This window comes from Phoenix dactylifera, chromosome 7, assembly GCF_051530095.1.
Source record: "Phoenix dactylifera cultivar Ajwa chromosome 7, Ajwa_hap1_PhDact_Kaust_v1.1, whole genome shotgun sequence".
Lineage (NCBI taxonomy): Eukaryota > Viridiplantae > Streptophyta > Magnoliopsida > Arecales > Arecaceae > Phoenix > Phoenix dactylifera.
Window position 1 is genome coordinate 25,706,624 of NC_143196.1, and position 22,260 is coordinate 25,728,883.

General features: G+C 39.3%; 1 protein-coding gene across 7 annotated transcripts; it reads left to right on the top strand.

The window, feature by feature from the left end:
• The first annotated feature begins 499 nt into the window (after positions 1-499).
• Positions 500-18,284, top strand: DIT2.1 (dicarboxylate transport 2.1). 7 transcript variants are annotated; one of them, XR_015967421.2, is made up of 6 exons: positions 528-1,398; positions 12,990-13,303; positions 13,981-14,429; positions 14,889-14,969; positions 15,052-15,113; positions 17,997-18,242. XR_015967421.2 is itself a non-coding variant. In XM_039116988.2 (5 exons), the coding sequence occupies exons 1-4, from the start codon at positions 592-594 to the stop codon at positions 14,954-14,956; spliced, it is 1,686 nt and encodes a 561-aa protein (XP_038972916.2). In that variant the 5' UTR covers positions 500-591; the 3' UTR covers positions 14,957-14,969; positions 15,052-18,284. The 7 variants fall into 7 exon arrangements, 5 of the variants coding, with proteins under 5 accessions (XP_038972916.2, XP_088557524.1, XP_088557523.1 ...); XR_005507372.3 differs by having other exon boundaries at positions 530-1,398; positions 14,841-14,969; positions 17,997-18,284; XM_039116988.2 differs by having other exon boundaries at positions 500-1,398; positions 14,841-14,969; positions 15,052-18,284.
• The last annotated feature ends 3,976 nt before the right edge of the window (positions 18,285-22,260 follow it).

The following is a 22,260-nucleotide window of genomic DNA, read 5'->3' on the forward strand; positions in this document are numbered from 1 at the left end:
CTTAAATATTTGTAATACTATGTGCCATCCCGCGTAACCAAGCCTCCGGTCGCCGCGAACGAATTGCGGCCAAACGTTTTGAGATTCACATCGTCAGCATGAGCCATCCATACACCACCTCTCGAGGAAAAGGTCGACTTCTACTTTCTTAAAAGCCGTGCATTAGCGATTCATATGCGAACATTACATCGACCGTCTGTTTAGCCCATACAACTCCATCTTGTCCGTTCGTACACTCAGGAGAAATGAACGGATAGGATGTGGATAGAATGAACGGAAGATCGAATTCTGCATGTAGTTTTCGTATACGCGTCAGAGAGTAGCATTTTCCGCAGAGAACATTGTCAGACCCTCTGCTGCCAACGTGTCTATCATTCAGTCGCTGCAGTTTCTGTTTCGTGTTTCATCCGGGATCCGCTTTGGCAACCATTTACTCAAACCCGACGTGGCCCAAATAAGCCATAGAGGGACGATCCTGTGGGCGGTGACCAGATCCCCACTCCCTGCCTTTTAAAGGAGACTGCCGTTCGAATCTCGTTACTCTCCCCCCGTTTCGTCGTCTTCCACTCCGTTGGAGACTCCGCTCGCTCGATGGAGAGCTTCGCCATCGGCCGGCCTCTCCCCTCCTCTCTCTCCGGCGCCTCTCTCCTCCGCCGCTTCCCCGTCTCCTCCCTCCCGCCACCATCAGCTGCGCCCCTCTCCCTCCACCGCCGTCCCATCTCCCCCCTCCGCTCCCCCCTCCGCCCCGTCCCCCTCCCCTTCCCCCGCCGCCAAAATCCCTCCCTTTCCGCCGTCCGCGCCGCTTCCTCGTCTGAGGAAACCCCGAAACCCTCTTCCCCCCCGCCGCCAGCGCCGCCGCAGGGGGCGAAGCTCGTTCCCCTAGCGATCTCCCTCGCCATCGGCCTCGCCGTCCGCTTCCTCGTCCCCCGGCCCATCGAGGTCACCTCTCAGGCCTGGCAGCTCCTAGCCATCTTCCTCTCGACCATTGCGGGCCTCGTCCTGAGCCCGCTGCCGGTGGGCGCTTGGGCCTTCCTCGGCCTCACCGCCTCGGTTGTCACCAAAACGTTAAGTTTCTCCGCAGCATTCGGGGCCTTCACGAACGAAGTGATCTGGCTGATCGTGATCTCCTTCTTCTTCGCGAGGGGTTTCGTGAAGACCGGGCTTGGGGATAGGATTGCCACCTACTTTGTGAAGTGGCTGGGGAGGAGCACGTTGGGGCTGTCGTATGGTCTCACGATCAGTGAGGCTTTAATTGCTCCGGCGATGCCCAGCACTACTGCCAGGGCCGGCGGTGTGTTCCTTCCGATCATCAAGTCGCTGTCGCTCTCAGCCGGGAGCCGGCCAGGGGATTCTTCGTCCAAGAAGCTCGGGTCCTATCTGGTCATGTCTCAGTTCCAGGTTAGGGGCTCTCCTTGGCTTCCATCTGTTTCCATATCTTATCCCCTCTTTTAATTTTCAATGGAAACTGAAAGGAAAACAGATTTTTTTTTCTTGGACATATATTATAGTTATGGATTCATGCATTAATTGACAGAAATCTTTTGGTTGTTTGCGAATGATTAGGCTTTCCGGAAAGCAAGGTTTTATTTTCACATCTAGAAAAGGTCACTACGTGCACAGTGGCACCTGCAATAGTGTGATAGTTTTAGTTATGACTTTAGGGTTCTTCCTTTGATTGTGATGTCTTGAAGCATAGAAAACTGAAAGAAGAACTATTGCGTTCATTTTTTTCTATATTCTTGCCATTATTTCTATATTCTTGCCATTATTTTCATAATGAACAGGGTGCTTGCTCTTCTTAGTCGTTGGGTAATCCAAAAGTGATAACAATTTTCTATCTCCAAGTTTAGGGTTTGAAGAATTAATTTAACCTTAACAGGACATGCTTAATCAGAAAAAAATCATTTGCGCACAGAGGGTACACACAATTATAGAATTAATTTCTTGAAGAGCAGGCAAGCACGTGTATGATTGTAAATGATTTAGTATGCTATGATGCAGTTCTCTGATGAAGACTGTAGTAGCAGCACATTAAATCAACTCTAACTTACGCTGGATTCCAAACATTCTAAAATGCATTGGCAAGCTGTAGATTTGGATATTCGTATTCAAGAACAATTTCTTTTTACTCCTAAAATAATTTCAGAGTTCATATGGATTCTGTGATTTATTTTTTGTGATCAATTTTAATATGGTCACTTTTGTTGTAGAAATTGTTTTTTTTTATATCCAACATAATATCATTTTTTTTTCAAAAAAATGGTGCATGCGTGTTTTTCCATGGCCTTTGTTTTGAGGTTGTACTTCTAGGCCATATAGGCTGACTCATGCTACGTGCCCTAGCACAATCCCACAGATTCACACTAGGAACTAAACCACTTACAGCACTTGTATACATATATAATGCATCCACATTTCTTTTTATGACATCATAAAGGCTTGAAGGGCAAGGTGCCTAATTAATGAGTTGTTGTACAAAAAAATGTACAAGAGTTGACCTAAACATTTGCAGTAACCACATATTGCTATTATTTTTTTTTTTTACATTAAATGATTTGACTATTCTTAGATGGAGTTTGATGTATATGTCGTTTCTATATGGTTTCAAATTTGGTGTACTATTGTACATGAGGGCAAAGGCTTCATAGACAGGCTTGGAAACCATTGGGTCTTTGTAGACCTCTTTTCAAGTTTGGAACCAATTTCTATTACTAGATCTTTTGTGGTAGTTATGAATCCATTGTGACCAATTTGGAGGTTGATTGACTTTTGGGAGGTTATAGGCTATCTACTGGTGACAGTGACAATTGGCTTGACCTAAGCTAATCATGTTCAAATGGGGGGAAGGGATATGCATAAGGCTATATTTAGTTTCACGTAGAATTTAGGCTAGAGGCGGTCTTACATGCCACTTTGGCTCTTTTCGTGTTGGACCTACTTAAATGAATTGGAAGATATTTGAGATGGTTAATAAAGGGAGTTGAGTGCCTTCTAATCATAACGTAAGCGCAAAAACCTATTGTAACATTGACTTCATCCTCTCGGTCTTTTAAAAATGAAGGCAAACATGTAACAACAAACTACTAATCAAAGTTGGAGGTTTCATAAGTTTTTTGTTAACCAGTGGCCTCCATGTCGTACTTTTATGAATTGCCACAGCCCTAGTAAACCTTTAATTGTAGGGGTGGCAAAATATGATCCGACCCGTGTTCGACCCGCCATAAACAGGTTTGGATTTGGCCTAAATAGGTTTGGGGAGAGGTTTTCACCATTAGTAAATTGGTAGGCGTTATATAGACAAAGAAGATGAGGTGGAATAATTCTAGGAGTCAAAATTTGATGATACAAGAGGTTAGACATGATTTGGAGTTTTGTGCTTGGTGTACTAATCCATACATATAAAGTGGTTTGACTAATTTAGATTTCTTTTGAGAATTAATAATGTTTTTTCTTAATTTCTAAATTTTCTTCTGCTCTGCCTCATCCTCCCCTCTTTTTCTTTCTTTTCTTTGATGACAGCAATACTCTGACAACAATTCATACTTCTTTTTTACTGATGTAGCTTAGCATTGTTATTTCCGTTTGACTCTTATTTTGTAGATCCCATTTTTCATTTTAGGCATTAGATCAGTTTCTATTTTGATTCAGCACATTCTTAGCTTTTGGGGACTTACATTATTTTGTTATATGGACAAGTATTTTAGGAGTTATGATGTTTTTGAGCCAATGTTGTGGGGTTTGCACATCTACTTATGTTGTCACATTTGGCAACTAAAATGATTTAATGACATGCTATGTTGGAATTAATAATAGAACATCAAATCAAGTGATACTTGTGGTTGAGATTGACAGGTTTTAGATCATCCAAGAGCTCAAGATGTATCACTTAAATGAAAGGGCTGAGGTGGGATTGTTTGATGGGTAACTCTTTTCTGATCCCATCGAAAGAGTTGTATGGCTATTTACTCCTTTTTCCTTCTGCCTAGGTCTCTCTCTTTCTTTCATCCATACGAATGAGATGGGGCCCACTCCTGTGTTTTCTTTTTGGCTGATGCCTATACTTTCTCTTTCCTTATTTGGCACATTATATTTTACTTCTTTATTTGGGATTCCTAATTGATCATGCAACTCTAATAGATTATCTAAAGAACCATGGGAAGGGGTTCATAAAAAATTTGTTAAGATTTGCTACTAGTTGTCCAAGTTTTGCTTTTTCCTTTTTTCTTGGGAATTCTGTGGTGTTAGGTTTGAGAACCAACCATTCAAAAGATTGGCTTTTTCTTCATGAGGAATACACTCCTAAACAACGAATTATTCACATCCAATGTTTTTCTAGTTATTTTCATCGTTTTCATCTTTCTGCTATCTTTTTCCTTGTGCTCACCCATATTTTGCATTATTTTTGGGTCTTCAGAGCCTATTTGCTTATTACTTTTTTCATATTGCAAGTGCTAAAACCCTAATGATGAGGCAATCTATTCTAGGTCTTAGGGTGCTATTCTTTTCCCCTTATCCTGAAATTTCTTTGTATTGTTGTTGTTTTAATATGTGCAAAATCCTTGCTTGTAGAATTGATAAGTAAATACTCTAAGCTAGTATTTGCAAAACACAAAGCAGTTTATGGTAGCCCTAAATCCTGTATCAATTTGCTTTAGTAACTTTTTTATAATGCACAATAGTGTTACTATTCACTTTAATTAGTTTTACACTTAATTTAATTTTAAAGAACCTTTCATGATTCAAAACCAATTATTCTAATTTGGGTATTTTGCATATCCGTCCTTGTAGCCATCCATATTTGTGTATTACATGCTAATCCTTGCAAACATATAATTTATTGCTTATAGGTCCCTTGAGTTTACTTAGCTAGATCTGAACAAAATATTCCTCATTTATGCATCCATTTTATGGACGATTTTGCTCTAGCCCTCCTTAAACCTTCACCCCTTCACTTATACTTCCCTCTCATCCTCATCTTCTCTGCTTATTGTTCCAAGCAACAATCCCTTACTTCCCTCTCATCCCTATCCTCTGGCGATTGGTCCAAGCAACAGGTTACCCCTTCCCTTGAGGTTGGACCCCAATCACTTCTTTCCTCTTGCTCTCTCTCTTTATCTCTCATCATGCTCTACCCTCTCATTCTCTTGCTTCTTCTCCTTCCATCAATGCTCTTCCTCCATGCCTATCCTCTTCTCCTCTTCCCTTGCCTTCTCGTGTCCTTTCTCCAAACCCTCCCATAGCCTCCTTTCCCTTCATCGTAGCCTTCGCAACTCCTTTGCCATCACTAGACTCTAGTGTCCACTTGTTTTTCCCAGAAAACATCCTGAGATCAATATTTGTAGCCCCAAAGGTTTTTTCATGGTAGAGATGAGCTCAAAGTGGAGATTGAAGTAGGGGATAGTGTTAGGGGATTGTTGAGGGACAAAAAATCTTCTTGCTGAGTGTGAATGAGGGACATGAAGATGATTGGGAGAGAACCTTGTGAGACGATGGTGAAGGTGGTGTAGGGTTGGTCAAAGATAGACGAGAAGTCCAGGGAGTAGAGGAAGCCCCATCCAAAAAAGAGAACAAGCGAGAAGAGGGAAACTTAGGGTTAGGGTTTAGTTTGGAATATGGGAGAATGAAACACTTAGAAAATAATCTAAGTCACTCTACATTTTTCATTTCAACTATCTCCAAGCTTTTTTTGTCATTTCCCAATGTTGACAACACACCACAATTTGGCTAAGGAACACTTGTGGAAAGACTAGTTTGTTTGCAGGGATAAATTTGCAAGTATGGAGTTGAAAAGGATTAATATGCAATATGGAAGATCATAGGGATGGATATGTGAAAAAACCTTTTTAATTTCAGCCAGCAGACAGCTGTACGACTGATTGTGAAAATGAGATATGCAAATCCTAAGCTTAACATCATCACTTATATCTTTTGCATCTAAGAATCAAAGATGGAGATGATAATCATTCATCAAATTCAGGATTTTGCACACAATAATTCAATAACAACATAAAGAAATTTCAGAAAAAGAGGAAAAAAACAGATTCAAGGACCAAGGTTTAGATTACATGGGCTTATACTTGAGGTCTAGATTGGATGAGCTCTCAATTAGAGTTTTATGGTTTGTGATGTGATAGAAGTAATATGTAAAGAGGTAGGGCTGCAACTTGGTAGGATGGGTTGGGTTGAGGGCAAGACCTAGCCGCAGGTTGGGATTTCTGCAATCCAACCAAAGCCAACCCAATTATAAGCTAAAGTTGGATCCGTTCGGGTTAGCCGGATCGGGTTGCATTAGCAAGGTTGTGTTAGGTTGTGCCATGCTAATTGGGTTAAGTCGGGTTGAATAGGAATTGTAAGATGGGGAAAAGGCATGGGACATCTTTATTGGATAGACATTCGTTGAATTGAGACCTAACTATTTGTAAATTTCAATGATACATTTGCACGAAACTTAATAAGATTAAGACACTACTATATAAACATGTAACCTTTATGAAATATAAATATAAATTATTTAGTTATATTATCGGGTTGGATTGGATTTAAGTTTGGTTAGGTTTGGTCAGGTTAGGTTCGAATTAAGTTGAAGGTAGACCCTAACCTAACCCTACTTGAGGTAGTCAAAGCCCAACCCAACTTTATAAAACCTCAACCCAACCCTACGCAATGAATAGGCTGGCGGTGTGGGTTCAGGTTGTGCGCAACCCAAGTTGCACATGTACATAGAGGCTCTTTGAAGTAGAAAAACATTGCAATATATGCGCAAATATGATGAAAGTTGTAAAAAAGGCAAAGATGAAAAAGAAGAAGATATCGGATGCGAAAGCTCCATCATTTGGGAGGGTAGATACATCGACTTCCATGCCTTACAAAGGAAGAACCAACCTCAAGAAGGCTCGGTCATCAAATCAATATAATAGAGCATCAAGGAGGAAAGTAAAAAAAAATGGTGGGCAATAGCCAATAGATCTCAGCAAAACTTTTTATGATGTCCTTTCCTTAGTCTTAGGGCTCATTAAGTAGTCTCTTAAAACTACCAAATGAATTCAAAATTCCAAAGCAAGGTCCGAGTACCAATTGCATATTGCCTTGTACAGGATCATACTCTCGTATTGGGCACCGATCAAGGTGCAGGTGGAGTGTTGGAATGACGAATTTATCCTTGTATTGGGTAACCGACAATATACAAATACGTTACCAAGATTGCGAACCTCATTCAAAAGAAAGAAGGAAAGGAATATGTGACATTAGAAAGAAGGAAAGAGAAAGAGAGAGAGAAGTAATAGGCACCATCAATGGGAAAGGTCTCCCACTCGTCCATACAAATGAAAGAAAGAGAGGGGAACCACCCATATGAGAAAGAAGAAAAGGAGTGTGGGGGAACATATGACTCTTTGGATGGAATTAAGAGTGGTAGTCAATTAATAACACCTTGGTTCTTGTTCAATTGACATGTCTTGAGCCCTCTAATCGGCTACCTCTAATCAAGATGTTGAGATTGCTTGATTTGATATTCTCCAATATTCCATTATTAGTAAGTTAAAAGTGCCAGACATCACTTAAGCCATCACGTGACAACCGTGTGATGACTTAAATGAATGTGGACAACTTTGATGCCTTAGGATCAAAAACATCATAACTTCTAAAATAGTTTTTTAAATTACAAAATAAAAGATGTGCTGAAAAGCTAATGATGCGTTGAATCAAAATAGAAAATAATCTATGCCTGAAATGGAAAGTGGGCTCTACAATAAGTGATCCACGAAGATCACCGGACTCGATGTAGACCACTTTGGCTACTACGAGTATTCAGAAGGATTACCAAACTCGATGTGGACCACTTTGGCTACTATGAGTATTTAGGAGGATCCTCAGGCTCGGTGTGGACCACTTTGACCACTACGAGTGGGGCTGGACAGGGTTTAAGAGCGAGATTTGCCACATCGGTAAGCTGAGTTGCAGCCAAACTTTCGAAGTCCATAATTTGGTCCAAGGTCCGCCGTACCGGTACCGGTCGGCGTACCGGTGGCCGGCCGGACCGGTACGGTACCGGTCCGGTCCGGTACGTACCGGCTGGTCCCGGTCCTGTACCGGCCGGTATGCGGTGGTTTCAAAAACCACAGCGCGCGGCGCTGTGGTTCTAAAAAAAAAAATCGTACCGGTGCGAACCGGCCGGTTCGCACCGGTACCGGCCGGTACGGGCTCTGAACCGGCCGGTACGCACCCGTACCGGCCGGTTCGGATAAAAAACCGGAAAATACCGATTTTTTATCCGTTCCGGTACCGGTCCACGGCCGGACCGGTACGGGCCGGTACGGCATTCAATGATTTGGTCATATGATGCTTGCATGAGATGATCTTTTTTTTTGAAATCTGGTATCTTTTCGAGATCTACAACTTTGGTTGAATCGGGCCAAAATTTTATTGTTTAGGCTTCGAAATGGGCTTATCAAACTGAAAGTTTTCTTTTTGGATAAGATTTTGACTGAGCGTAGCTCTTTATTTGATAAGAATCCGGCGGAGCTACAGAAGGTAGAGTTAATATATAAGTCGAGATCTACCTCCTTGAGATTTTTAACTTTTTTTTACTAAAGATGTTTATTTTAGAAAAAAAAGTCCTGCTAGGATTAGGAAAAAAAATGCGATCCAAATTGTGTTAGGATGGATCTCATATTATAAATAGAGGCTACGTACTTTATTTTTTTGAAGGTTCAATAAAAGAAAAGAGACTTAAAAGCCTAGTTTTGAGATTTCTACATTTTCTTCTAGTTATCTTTCGAGAGATTCGAGTTGAGCGGGTTGAAGAAAATCTTTCTTCTCTTCGATTCGATCAAGTTGGTATTAGAGCTCCGATCCTCTATATATGTGGGAGTCTCTAGGCATAGTCTAGATGTGCGAGCGGTACAAGTAGTAAGAAGAAGGGTTATCCATGTTTGAAGTCCATTGAAGGATAAAGACGAGCATGGTTGCTAGTTCTACCTCGATGGATGATGAGATGATGAAATGTCTCCCACAATTAGAGAAGAAGATGGCCCAACTCACCGAGATTGGGTCTCAATTGGAGACACCTTCAATGCAAGCACCAATAACTCTATCTTCGAGCAAAACCAAGTGGTTCAACTGCGAGGCAGGAAAGCAAGCATTTTTCCATCTTTAGTTCTGATTTAGCAGGAGCTAAATCTCCTAAATAAGGAGAGCTTTGATCCAAAAGGATCACCGGACTCAATGTGGACCATTTTGGCTACTATGAGTATTCAGGAGGATAACCAAACTCGATGTGAACCATTTCGGCCACAACAAGCGGGGTTGGACAAGGTTCAAGGGCGAGATTTGCCACATCGAGAAGCCGAGTCGCAGCCAAACTTCCGAAGGCTATAATTTGGTCATATGATGTCCGATTAAAATGATCTATTTTTTGAAATTAGGTATCTTTTCAAAATCTACAACTTTCGGCCAACATTCTAGAAAGTTGAATCGAGCCAAAATTTCATCGTTTAGACCTTGAAACGGGCTGGTCAAACCAAAAGTTTCGTTTTCAAATAAGACTTTGACCGAACGTAGCTCTCTATTCGATAAGAATTCGGTAAAGCGCTAGAAGACAGAGTTGATGTAGAAGTCGTGATCTACCTTCTCAAAATTTGTAACTTTTTTTAACTAGAGATATCTATTTTAGAAAAAAGAGTCATACTAGAATTAAAAAGAGAAATCTGATCCAAATTGTGTTAGGGCAGACCTCACATCATAAATAAAGACTATGTACCTTATTTTTTTGAAGGATCAATAAAAGAAAAGAGGACTTAAAGCTCTACTTTTGAGATTCCTCTTTATTCTTCTAGTTATCTTCTGAGAGATTCAAGTTGAGCGGGTTAAAGAAATTTTTTTTTCTCCGATCGGATCAATAAGCGTAGGCAAAATAACAATGTTGTGTTGCATCTAAGACTGGAAATGGGCTCGAGCCAGCCCAACGCCCATCAGGCCAGGCTTCGGGCTAGGCCCGAAAGAGTTCAAACCAGCTTTGGGCTTAAATATACAGTCTATTTGATTTTTGGGCCGGGCTCGGGTATGTCACTGGCTTAGTCCGAATGCGAACCTGAACAAAGCTCGAAACAACGCCTGAATTTAGGCCCGAATCAATTTGTTTTTGTACGTTATTATTTAGAGATAATAATGAAGTAAAGGACAGATTAAAATGGGTTTAGCGGAGAATAATGTATCATGTATTATTTACTAATATTATAGGAGAGAGCCTAATTTATAACTAACTCAATTTCTTGTGAAGTTATATTATGAAATATTAAACTTCAATCGAGTTTGGGCTAGACCTATTTTTGGCCCATATGGGCAATTCGGGCCAGCCCAATCAGTTCGGGCCGGGCTCGGGCCTGGCTCGGGTTGGATTATCCAATTTTTTTTTGGGCCTAAGCCCGACCTGAAGCCCGAATTTTTTTTTTTTGGCCAGGTTCGGGTAGGGGCATGGCCCGGCCTGGCCTGGCCCACTTTCAGCCCTAGTTGCATAATTTCTTCATCCTAGAAGGTAAAATCTTATTCCATCTTTTCTCATTTACTATATCTTTACCCTGTTTCTCCTATTATTACTTATCTTGTATCTCATCATTTGTTCCTTCTTTTGTTGGTCCTATTTAAAGTGAGAATCTGCAAAGACCTTAGGCTGATTCGATCCTCTACCCTAAATTTAAATCACAAAGCTTTGTTCAATCTTTAGTTGATTTTTCCTCCCTCGTTCCTTAGAACCAATGTAGTCCAATTCTCTTTTCTTGGCCAAAATACCAATCCAAGTCATGAATAAACAAGTTTGGGATGACAATTCATACTTTTTTTATAAGAATTAGGAGGGAGGAAGGGCAGCTGAATTTGGATGAGGACAGGATTCAAACTGGTCATTGGTTTCAGTGTCCAATGACTTTACCAGCTAAGCCACTTGGCACTTCGGGATTATAATTCATAATTAACTTTAGTTTGCCATAACTTTTGGCAATAGACCTAATTTATTTACATTTGAAACCCTAATTTTCATTTATATTCCATCCTTATAATTTCATTTTTCATTTTGTTATGTGTCAAATATTTTGATAATAGTCATCCAATTTCTCAACTAAACTACATAAACCAAAATTTAGATATTGGGACATTTTACCCTTTTTCCTATTGACATTAGCAGATAATACTAAACAACCGTATGTATTTGTTCCTTCATACGCTGTGCAACAACCCAGGACCTCACCCAAAATGGCTAGTCGGAAGGTATTATTTGGGTTTCTTGATCCTGTATAAGTACCCAAGATCTACCCAGCGAATAACCGATGTGGGACTAAAGACACGCCTGCACGGGTCCTCACATACTCCCTCCGTTGAAGCCCTGACGTCCTTGGCAGGCTAAGGGGTTCAAATTCATTCAAATCTAATCACAAACACCACGATCGGCTCATGGTTAGCCCCAATGGATCCATGCTGCAGTGTCCCCTAGTCCATATAGATTATGGGCCGGATCCGCTCTGATACCATTTGTAACAACCCAGGACCTTACCCAAAATAGTTATCCGGAAGGTATTATTTGGGTTTCTTGATCCTGTATAAGTACCCAAGATCTACCTAGCAAATAACCGATGTGGGACTAAACACACGCCCGCACGGATCCTCACACGCTGCATATTTAATTGTTTTCATACTGAAGGAACACATTGTTTTAAACTCACATCTCTTATGGTCATCTGCTAATGGGCTTATCTATGTGCGAAGTGGTATATATTGTTGCTCCTTGCTTGCAGAGAAACTCATATTGGTCAACACTTGAAAACATGTGCTGCCTGCTTCCAGTTCTGTGAATCAGCAAGGCCATGCTAAATGAATCTAAAATGGATCATTCTATAAAGGTTGTATGTAGATGCACCGATTTGCATGTGAACAAGCTGTACTATCCATGCTTAGGCACCATCCTTTATAATATTTATATTTATTACCTTCAGATTAATTTTTTATTAACTTTGACATTTCAAATTGATTATAAAATTTAAGATTTATGCCTGTAGTTCTTTAATTTTATTTAACTTGATGCTATATTTGGGCAAACCCTGATGAAGGTGTCCAAAATGTTGTTTTGCTCCTTTTTGGTGGCTAATCTTTGATTTTGGCTGCATTGGTGTATTTGCTGCATTTAGTAAGCACATTATTCCAGTTTGAAAAATCGGTACTAATAGTCATGCCGGCCGGTGATCGGTTCAGTATTGTATCGGTCCATACATACCGTATCGAACTGTAGTGTATCGGATCCACAGGGAGAGAGTTGGAGAGAAAGGGTAGGGTTTGAGCTCAATGGTGGCGAATCGACTGGTTCTCGAAAATCCTAGCTAGGGTTGAGAGAGAGAGAGAGGAAAGGGTGAGGGGGGAGGAGAGGGAGAGAGAGAAGGGGGAGGGACTTGCTAGAGGGATCGATGGCAAAGTAAATGAGAGTTAGGGTCTCGAATAATCGAACGAGGGGGGGGGGGGCGGCATTCTCGAGTCTCGAATGATTGAACGGAGGGGGGGGGGGGAGGCAATTGAACGAAGTGATTGAACCAACTAAGAGCTTACTTGTCGGTTGGTGAGGGCAAGATGAGCACGACATGCGAGCAAACAGGAGGGAGAGAGATTAAGAGGAACACCCAAGCCAATAACCAAATTTATAGGTCTGTTTTAAAATTAGAGGCCGGACCGTGCTAGTAACCAACCAGTCCAGTTCGATATACCTTGAATTGGCGGATTCGGCAATCCATGACATTAATTATGTTTACTCTTTCTGGTGAGAAGCACTGCAGAGCATATTGAGTTTAGCTATTGTAGCAGCAACCTTCTGTATTACTTGTCATTTTCTCTGTTTTATTTTAATTAATTTATAGAAGTTACATGTACACATTCACATTTTCTTCCTTTCTTTATTCTGTTTTTTTTTTCTATTTTTTATGACTCATTCATTTCTTTTGTTTGGTGCATGGCAGTCAGCTTGTAACTCAAGTGCCCTTTTCCTAACTGCTGCAGCTCAAAACCTCTTATGCCTTAAATTAGCTGAAGAACTTGGGGTTAGGCTTGCAAGTCCATGGGTATCATGGTTCAAGGCTGCAAGTTTACCTGCCATCATTTCTCTTCTAGCTACTCCATATATCTTATACAAGATCTTTGCCCCACAAGTCAAAGATACACCAGATGCACCTGCTTTGGCTACAAAAAAACTGGAGCAGATGGGGCCTGTAACAAGGAATGAATGGGTCATGGTTAGTACCATGGTTCTTGCAGTTTCTTTATGGGTTTTCGGGTAAGTATTTATGATACTTCTTAATTGATGGAACCCTCTGGCATGTTACGAAAAGAATATTGCTTCATTTTATTAGTTGTGCAAGTAGATTGGTGTCAGCTGATTATATTATGTTATCCCCAGCTTGGCACTGTGCACCCAGGACTTGTCAATATAGCTAGTTGTTCCCTGTAATGCAAAGTTCATGGTGAAGACTGCAAACTTGTTAAGACAGGAATTCAAGTTTCGCTATATCTGTGAATGGCTGATATTAATGATGCTAAGGCAGTTGTTCACTTTGTAGTGTTTATATATTTGTTAATTGATACAACATGAATGAAATTTAAGTTCAGTTACTGGTTATGGTAAAAGATCTTCCATCCTATGAGTAAACAAGAACAAGTGATAAGTAGCTGGTTCAGGTTGATTTTTTGAATTCTATTTTTTCATTGGTTAGATATACTTTCAAATGGTCTATAGCCATTTTTCATGTTATATTGTTGGAGCATGCATGCACAAATGTTAGTCACATGCTGGTAGACACTGCAAGCTTATTGCACTCGTAAAGTGAACATAAGATGCTTTCTCTTGTTGCTCTTTATCTGAATGTAGTTTTATAAACAATCTAAAGCTTATTTGCTGCACTTTTTTGCTAAGTCAAGAAGCTTGATGCTAAGAAGTTGTTGGTTTCTGTACAGTGAGGCTCTTGGTATAGCAAGTGTTGTTGCAGCAATGTTTGGCTTATCTATCCTTCTGCTTCTGGGTGTTCTGGATTGGGATGATTGCCTATCTGAAAAGTCTGCATGGGATACTTTAGCTTGGTTTGCAGTCCTAGTTGGAATGGCTGGCCAACTTACAAATCTTGGGATAGTGACATGGATGTCTAGTTGCGTGGCCAAGTTTCTTCAGGCTTTCTCACTGAGCTGGCCAGCTTCATTCTGTGTTCTCCAGGCATCCTACTTTCTCATCCACTACCTATTCGCAAGTCAGACTGGGCATGTGGGAGCCTTGTACTCGGCATTTCTTGCCATGCACTTGGCAGCTGGTGTTCCTGGTGTGTTGGCAGCACTGGCCTTGGCCTTCAATACAAATCTTTTTGGCGCATTAACACATTATAGCAGTGGTCAGGCAGCTGTATACTATGGAGGTATTCTCCTGTTCTCTTACATTGAGTTTGAGAAACTATGTTATTTCTAATTGTTATACACAATTGTTCACAATTGAAAGTTATGAGTAACTTCCGGAAAAATCATCTATTCTTCTCAAAATCATCAGGCTCTTCAGTCTTGGAGGCATGGAAAAAATTAATATTTTATTTAGTGGCACTTGTAATTAGATATTAAAATGAAGTGCAGAAAATCTGGAAGTCAAGCTTTAAATTAGTGCTTCCAATAGCTGTTAGATAAATTTCCTTGATTTTTAATTTGATACCCTGAATCAGATCCCTTGTCATCAGTTTGTTAATTATGTTCATAGAAAAATATTTTGTCTTGTTTTCTGTATGCTGATATATGTGGTTGAAATGATTATCACTACCTTTATGTATTGTTTTCTTCAGCTGGATTTGTAGAGCTTCCTGATGTATTCAGGCTGGGCTTTATGACAGCCATGATTAATGCTTTGATCTGGGGAGCTGTTGGAACGTTCTGGTGGAAATTTTTGGGGCTGTACTGAGGATGGAGATACTGTAAGTTAAGTTTTTCTCTTTGGCAATGAAAGGATTTTTTTCCATAATTTATTCTGGAAGCATTTATATCTTCTTTCTACAGCCTTCAAAGTTTTGATGAAGAGAGTGAGTCCCATCATCATGCTTCCAAGATGATTGGCATTGGTATCTATACTTCAATTATTTTTTTTTGTCATTCCATGGATTTTCTTTCCCATTTCTGTACACACTGTCATTTTTGGCAATGTTTATTGTTGCTCTATTAGATATTTTTACCTTGATAAGAACAAGTTTTTTAACATCTGGATTGTTAATGGGAAACTTTCAGTGGGTGTTTGCTTTGCATTTTAATTCTAGTGGCAATCCCTTAATTCTAATCTGTTACTTGTTATGTGCTAGACCGACTTAATTCAGGTATGTCTTTTGATCAACTTTGTTCTTGTTTCATTTATACATGAGAGGGCAATTGATGACCTCTAAACTGAGAGGATGAATGAATCATGTTTATTTAAGAAATAAGTAATATCCTTCACTACATCACTATTCTGTTTATGTATGGCTTCCTGTGATGCAGCTCCACATAAAAAAATGGAAAAAATGAACGATTGACATATTGGAAAAAAGGAAAATAAGAGAACAATTGAATAATGAGTTTTATATGGGGAGAACTCGAAAATCAAAAATTAATGTGTGCGCATATGATTCCTGTCATAAATTGTGTGGATTAGATGCTTCCATAAATGAGTCATAGTGGAATAAGTTTGTAAATTGCCCCAGGCAGTATTTAACTTAGTTTGACTAGATGATAATTTTCATAGGTTCATGCCATGATTAGTCCCAATATGCTACATTTCATTTTGACACAGCATGATACACTGGATGCACCAATCTAGGCAGATACAGAGTAGAACTCCAGAAAATCACTTGAAAATAAATAAGTCGCGGTGATAGTTTAACAATATGTTGGTTTAGCTTTCAGGCAATTAGAATAAAGAAATATATAATATTTGGTTTTCATACTTCAATAATAATGTGAGAAAAATATAAGTGATAATAACAATAGAAAAAGGCTGGTCAAGGATATTTATAGTAGTGGCAAAAATGGCATAGATAATCCCACTCATCTTTTTCTTTTTTGGGTTGAGAATCCTAATCTGCAAGTAAAGCATCTTTGTCTAAGCACATCTACCGAATGAAGGTCTGCCATGGCAGTGGATCCAATATCAAATACAAAGTTTCTCCTTGGTGCGCATCTTAATTCGTGTTCTGCCCTGGGCCAACATGGGCTCTGTGTTCAGTTTGCCAAACAAGAGGCAATGTTTTGACTGGGTTGGAGAAGGTGCGTGATGGAGGTCTTTTTCAGATTACAACTCCTGGAAATAACACAATTTATCTGTCACTGATCTTTGTGATTGCCTAATGATTCTTACACTAATGGAAGGGGACCTGCTGAAACCAATGTCACAGAGTTCCATTGTAATTTTCAACATCTAAAGATTTAGTCTAGTTGAACTGTTTCTTGCCATTATTTTTCCCTTCAGAAACCGGCTAGAATTTTTATTCCTGTTGTCTGGTTGGATATAGAAGTAGAATTTGGAGAATGAGGAAACGTAGTGAAAACAAATGAAGTCATTTGATTTTCACAAATGATCTCTTATAATCATGGAAATCGATACCATGCATTGTATTTGTAATGCTGATTCCCCTTTTATAATGATTACAAATTATATCTTATAATCATGGAAATCGATACCATGCATTGTATTTGTAATGCTGATGCCCCTTTTATAATGATTACCTATGCGTTATATGCTCATCATCTTGTAACATCATGTGCAAAAGTAACTTTTTCTGTTTTGCTGCTTCTAAACTTTTTTGAGGGCCTACTATTTGGAAATTAATTAAATCTAGATCAAGAAAATGGGATTGTGGGTGGGGTCCAGTTAGTTTTTAGCAGGAAGTAATGCAGTTTGGAGCCTTGACTTCCATTTTAGGTGTCTGTTACTTCTTATTTGTAACTCGAACTTTTTATGCCCCTCATTAGAAGCACTTGGGAAAATGACAACATGTATGCATGCTAGGAGGGTGCCAACTAGTGTAGTTGGTAAAATAATTGGGGGTTGGTATCTATGACCTGGGTTCGAATCATGGCCTCATCTGATTTTTGGCCAGGTTTCCTCCCATCCTAGTTCTCGAAAAGCATACATGCATATGAACAAAAGTTCATCGAAGATTCAGATGAACGAGTGGTGTTTTGACAGGCTTTCATGCATCTTCTAGATATTATTTGGAGCTGCACTTCTATCTCCATTTTATTTTTTTGGAGAAGAATAGACTTCCGTCCTCATCTCTCAATCTGTCTCTTTGCTTAATAACATGCAACTTTCTTTGAAGATGAGATATATCTGCTGAATAACTTGCATCTCTCTTATATGGTAGAAAACAACTCCAAAGACGGATGCTTTTTTTTGTTATGAGATTATATTCCCAGATGTCTGTTAAAAAATACGGATGTAGAAAACATTGGCATAGATTTGTTTTTCCCTTTCTTTTGAATATAACATGGTTTTTGAAAACCCATTTAAAAACAAGATGCTGAAGCTATAAGAGATGTATTTTCTTGTTTAACTATGGCCACAACAACAATCCATACATGTTTTTATTATAATGCGTTAAACTCCTTATGTGAAACAAAACTTAACCAGGCTCTATGTGTACGTTAAGAACGAGAGTCAAGTTCGGCGAAGAATGTTCTGCAAGGATCTTAGAAGAAGACATTACTGTATGATGTTGGCGAGCACATTCTTCAACCATACTCTCTTGGGCATGTTCCTAACAGCAGTTTCTCCTGCTCTTACTACGCATGCCTATAAACTGTAGAAATTGAAAATTTAACCAGTTAATAATTCACAGTCTCTTGCTGCCACCTTGGTTCTCAGGCATAGACTTCAGATAAAAGCAGATAATTGAAACTGGTACTTTGTGTTTTTTTAATGCTGGTCATTTTGGAAGTCATATAGATTAATTCATGTTATAAATGTTGTGAAGGGTGCACCTTTCTTCCATGGAGAGATCCTGCGTTCAACTGAGGATGGGCGGAACATTCACATTTCTCTGACAAAGAAGGGCTCAAGAAATTTTGTATTCAACCTCTGGAGAAAGCTTGAAATAACTAAATAAGATTTCTGTCTAAGCCTAGATCTCATTGATGCATGATAACATGTTCATGTTGCCAAGTGGTTCTAACAATCATCTAAGGCAGTATTGGTTGGATCAATCATAAGAATTTGCGTATCTTTCGGTATCAATGAGCACAAATCAGCATCTTTATTGTCATTGCGTAGAGTTTTATTAAGTTTATCAGTATCTTAAGGGTCTTGGACAAACTGGTCTGAGGGAGTTAATAGGATGGGTTCACTGTCTGCTCATCAAATGATTATTATAACCCGATAAATTGATCCTGGAACCACTCATCTACTGGGATGTGGTTTAGTAGTCATAGCGTCCCTACAAGTTCCAACATGTAGTTATCTGGTTTTTGCTTCATGCTGAGATTTATAATTCACAGGAAGCTCTTAAAAGAATTTCTTAGCATATGATGGTTAACTTAATTGATTTTAGTAATACTATGCTAGATTTCGTCCGAGTCACAAAGAAGTTAGCCAATGAGATGGTTTGAATTGAATTTGTCAATAGCTCATAAACATTGCATAATATAGTTTGAAGAATAGAGATGAACTGAACATCTAAGAATCAAGTATATACTTTCTTACGAAAGTCTGAATTTTCCCATCTTTTCGACCGAATCATATTATCTGAATTTATCATTTCATGGTTCACTTGTGATTTGGTGAGAATTAAGCTATATATTTTGATATTTATTTTGTCACCCTTGTTGCTGAAGAATTAGACGATAAGTATCAAACAGGGGGCATGACTCCTGCAACTTGTTGCATTGCTCTTCCAAAAAGATCTGATTAGTCGAACCATGTTGTTCGGTCTCTGGGCAATCTTCCCTGTTGACAAATGATAAGAGGGAATTTCTACCAAACCTTGTTCATTCACTGGCCAAGCTTTTCTGAAGTTTTCAGCACCCAAAAACCTTTGGCGTGTGCTTTATATATATGATCATGACATTTGTGAGTTTAAGGGAAGGAAAAAAGTGGGGGAGAGAGATGGAGAGACAAGTCCATCTCTCCCCTTCTTTTTAGGCTTCCTTCCCACATGACACGAACCCAGTGCAAAACAAATAGCTCCCTCCTTTTCCTTTCCTCTCCTCTCTGCTTCCGCTTTTACTTTTGGACAGGATTCCATTGGGTGGAGGGATAACATAGGCTATACTAGGAGACGTGGAGAAAAAGACCAAGCCATCGCTTTCCTAAACCGATAGAGATGGAGGAAAGCATGGGCGGATGCCCTGCATGTAGTTCCAAAGCTGGCTTGCAATTGATTACTTGTGGGCAGAGCGACGACAGCTTGTTTTGCTTGTGAACATTGTTTGGATTCCTCTGCCAACTTGTAAAGCGGAACGGAGGGAAAAAGGACTCCTTTTGCTTTCATAACAGTGTCAGATCACCCCTGGTAAAGTCGAACTTTTCTTTTGGAAGGATTTGACATCCAAGTCTTCTACGCTTGTTTCTGTGGTCTACCCATTGTTTTCATAACGCCGTTGTAGTTATAAAACAACCGATGCTTCAAGCTGTTGTCAGCTACTGTACATTTATAACGTCACAATGGATTTCTGCTTAGCCAAACAGCTTCGAAACTCTAATGTCAGTAAAAAATTTCATGCTGCTTTCTCAGCCATTATTCTCTTTAGCAGAAATTCAATGACTGCCAACAAATGAAAGTGCCATTTAGCCCTTTCACTGCTGAGGAAATATGATGTTTAAATCAACATTACTGATTTCTTTAAAGAAAATTATATTACATCGAAGATATAGAGATGCAGTTAGATAACACTGGATATGATTTTGTATAATTCTTTAGGAGAAATATAACTTGAGCTCTTCGATTTTGCCTGAGTGCAGAGTGCCCCCTTTGGCTATTAATTGGATCGCTGAAATTGCGCTTTGATTGTAATGTGATCCTTCTATCCATCTTTATTATCTTGGCGTTAAGAAATTGCATCACATGACCATAACACGATGATTTAGACTTATACGATGACTAAAATATTCTCTCTCTCTCTCTCTCTCTCTCTCTTTCTCTCTTTTTATAGAGTTAAGGGTGGTTCAAGGGCTCTTTCTTTTGTAGATTCCCATTTTCCTTCTCACCCTCTCGCTACCACTAGTGCTCCATAAAGATTCAAGAACCACAATTTTTTGAATGCATCGTTGCTCACATCAGGCACAATCTTATTGAGTCCATTGATTGAGAGATTGATGGAAAACCAAGGACTTTGCAACGGAGAATATAATGGGGGATACTCTTCTCGAACCCATTGGCGCTGAATTCAAGAAACCCTAATCTTGAGAATGGGCCTTATGCCATCGAGATCCCCATAGAAGCTATTACAAGAAAGGTCGAGACCTCTCAATTCCCTAAATTCTAAGATTGTTTAGAAAAGCCCCCTTATTTGGTTGAAAGACAGGCCTGATCGACTTGCTTTTTATTTATAACCAAAATATGTTAGCTCTAAACTTCTATAATTCCCACTTTACGGCAGTCCAGGAAAATATGAATTCTCACCATATATCAAGGAAGAGAGTAAACATAGTACCAAGATAGGTGAGGCCGAGATCCCTTTTATTTGTAGTTATATACTTGAATAAATTGGAGCTATTGATGCTAAATAAGCACCCCTTGTCAACTCCTCTTCCATTTGCATCCACTAGGTGTGACACTTTCTGAGAAATAGGGGTAGAAAAACGCCATCGAGGTAACAAAACAAATACCATGCGTCTCTACTAACGAAACAAGATAATAAACGCAACAAAATACCACAAAAGGAAGGATCAGATACTTCAAAACACACAACCACCCACAACAGTGATCTTAAGCTGCCTCTAATTCATTAATGCTTGCCCTCCTGTTGAGAGGCTGAGCAACCCAAAGAACTCATCGAGCAGGCATATAAGCCCAACACCCATTTGGAGAAAAGCCTTGGCGATATCATAAGAAAGAAGAGGAGAACATTAAAAGCTGGTTGATTGGATGCGGCGACCCAAGAATGTGATCTTTTTCACTCACGTTTTGTCCTCCTTTCATTGAAGGGACTGTGGACACGAATAGGCTTTGCTTTTAGAGGTTCCGAGAAGAGGAGAAGCAGCTCAGGCATCAAAGGACTGCATTTCAGAGTCCTGAGGAGTCTCGAGCCATCATTGCAAGGCTTTGGGCTTAGAAAAACCAAAAAAAGAAGGGATTTTTTTTTTTTTTTTTTGGGAGGGCAAGACAATGTGAGCTCATCTTTTCTCATTTCGGATGCTTACGCAAACGACTGGAACAGCCCAGTTGGTGGAGCCCTTTGGCTTCTGGTGGTGGGTGTGAGAAGACTTTTGGCCTTCTACCTCTTTTCAAACTAGAGAGAAGAACAGTTTTCTACTCTGTCTATGAATCTTCTTGGACAAATGAAGGGCTTCATAGGTGAGAACGACGTGAACATGGGTGGCGATGGTAAGAAGGACGTCGGCTTGTAGCATCACCAATGGCAATGAGGGTAAGGACAAGGATAATACTGCATTTCAACTTCAGGTATCTAATTAGACAAAAAAAAATAAAATAACGTCAAGAACGGACACTTTGCATTTAAAGTTTTCATTTATATAATTTAGAATGATATTCTTGATTATATTTCAATCTTATAGTTATAATACATTTTATTATATACAACTTATACTAATTTTTATAATATATAAATTATTTACATAAGAGTATTTCAAGCTAATTTGAGCCAAGCTCAAACAAACTAAGTCTAGCTCTAGCTAGGCGCTTTTTTTTTTTTTTGTCTTGAGCTAGCGAAACTTGAGCTAAATTTTAAGTTGAACTTGAGCTAGCTCATAACGGCTTGGTCATCCAAACCTAGAACTTGAGATGTTAATTAATGACACTATGGTCCACCAAGTCTTTCACTTATACATATATGTATATTTATAATTTAAGTAAATTTCATAGTCGTTTCAAATTCCTACTTAAATAATTATATTTAAACATAATTTATATTTGTTAAACATAATTTTTGTCTAAGCATGTTTTGAGCGTTTTCGAGCCAAGAACGAACAAACAAGGCAACTCTCAAGCTTGACCCTTTACCAATCAAGAAAACATGCACCAGGCTGAGTTTCAAGCAAAATATAAGCTGCTAGAAAACTGT

Excerpts from the sequence above, each read along its gene's own strand:
- DIT2.1 (XM_039116988.2), top strand. The coding sequence starts at position 592 with ATGGAGAGCTTCGCCATCGGCCGGCCTCTCCCCTCCTCTCTCTCCGGC. Across the intron at positions 13,304-13,980 it reads GTTTCTTTATGGGTTTTCGG|TGAGGCTCTTGGTATAGCAA; the intron begins GTAAGTATTTAT and ends GTTTCTGTACAG. Across the intron at positions 14,430-14,840 it reads GGCAGCTGTATACTATGGAG|CTGGATTTGTAGAGCTTCCT; the intron begins GTATTCTCCTGT and ends TGTTTTCTTCAG.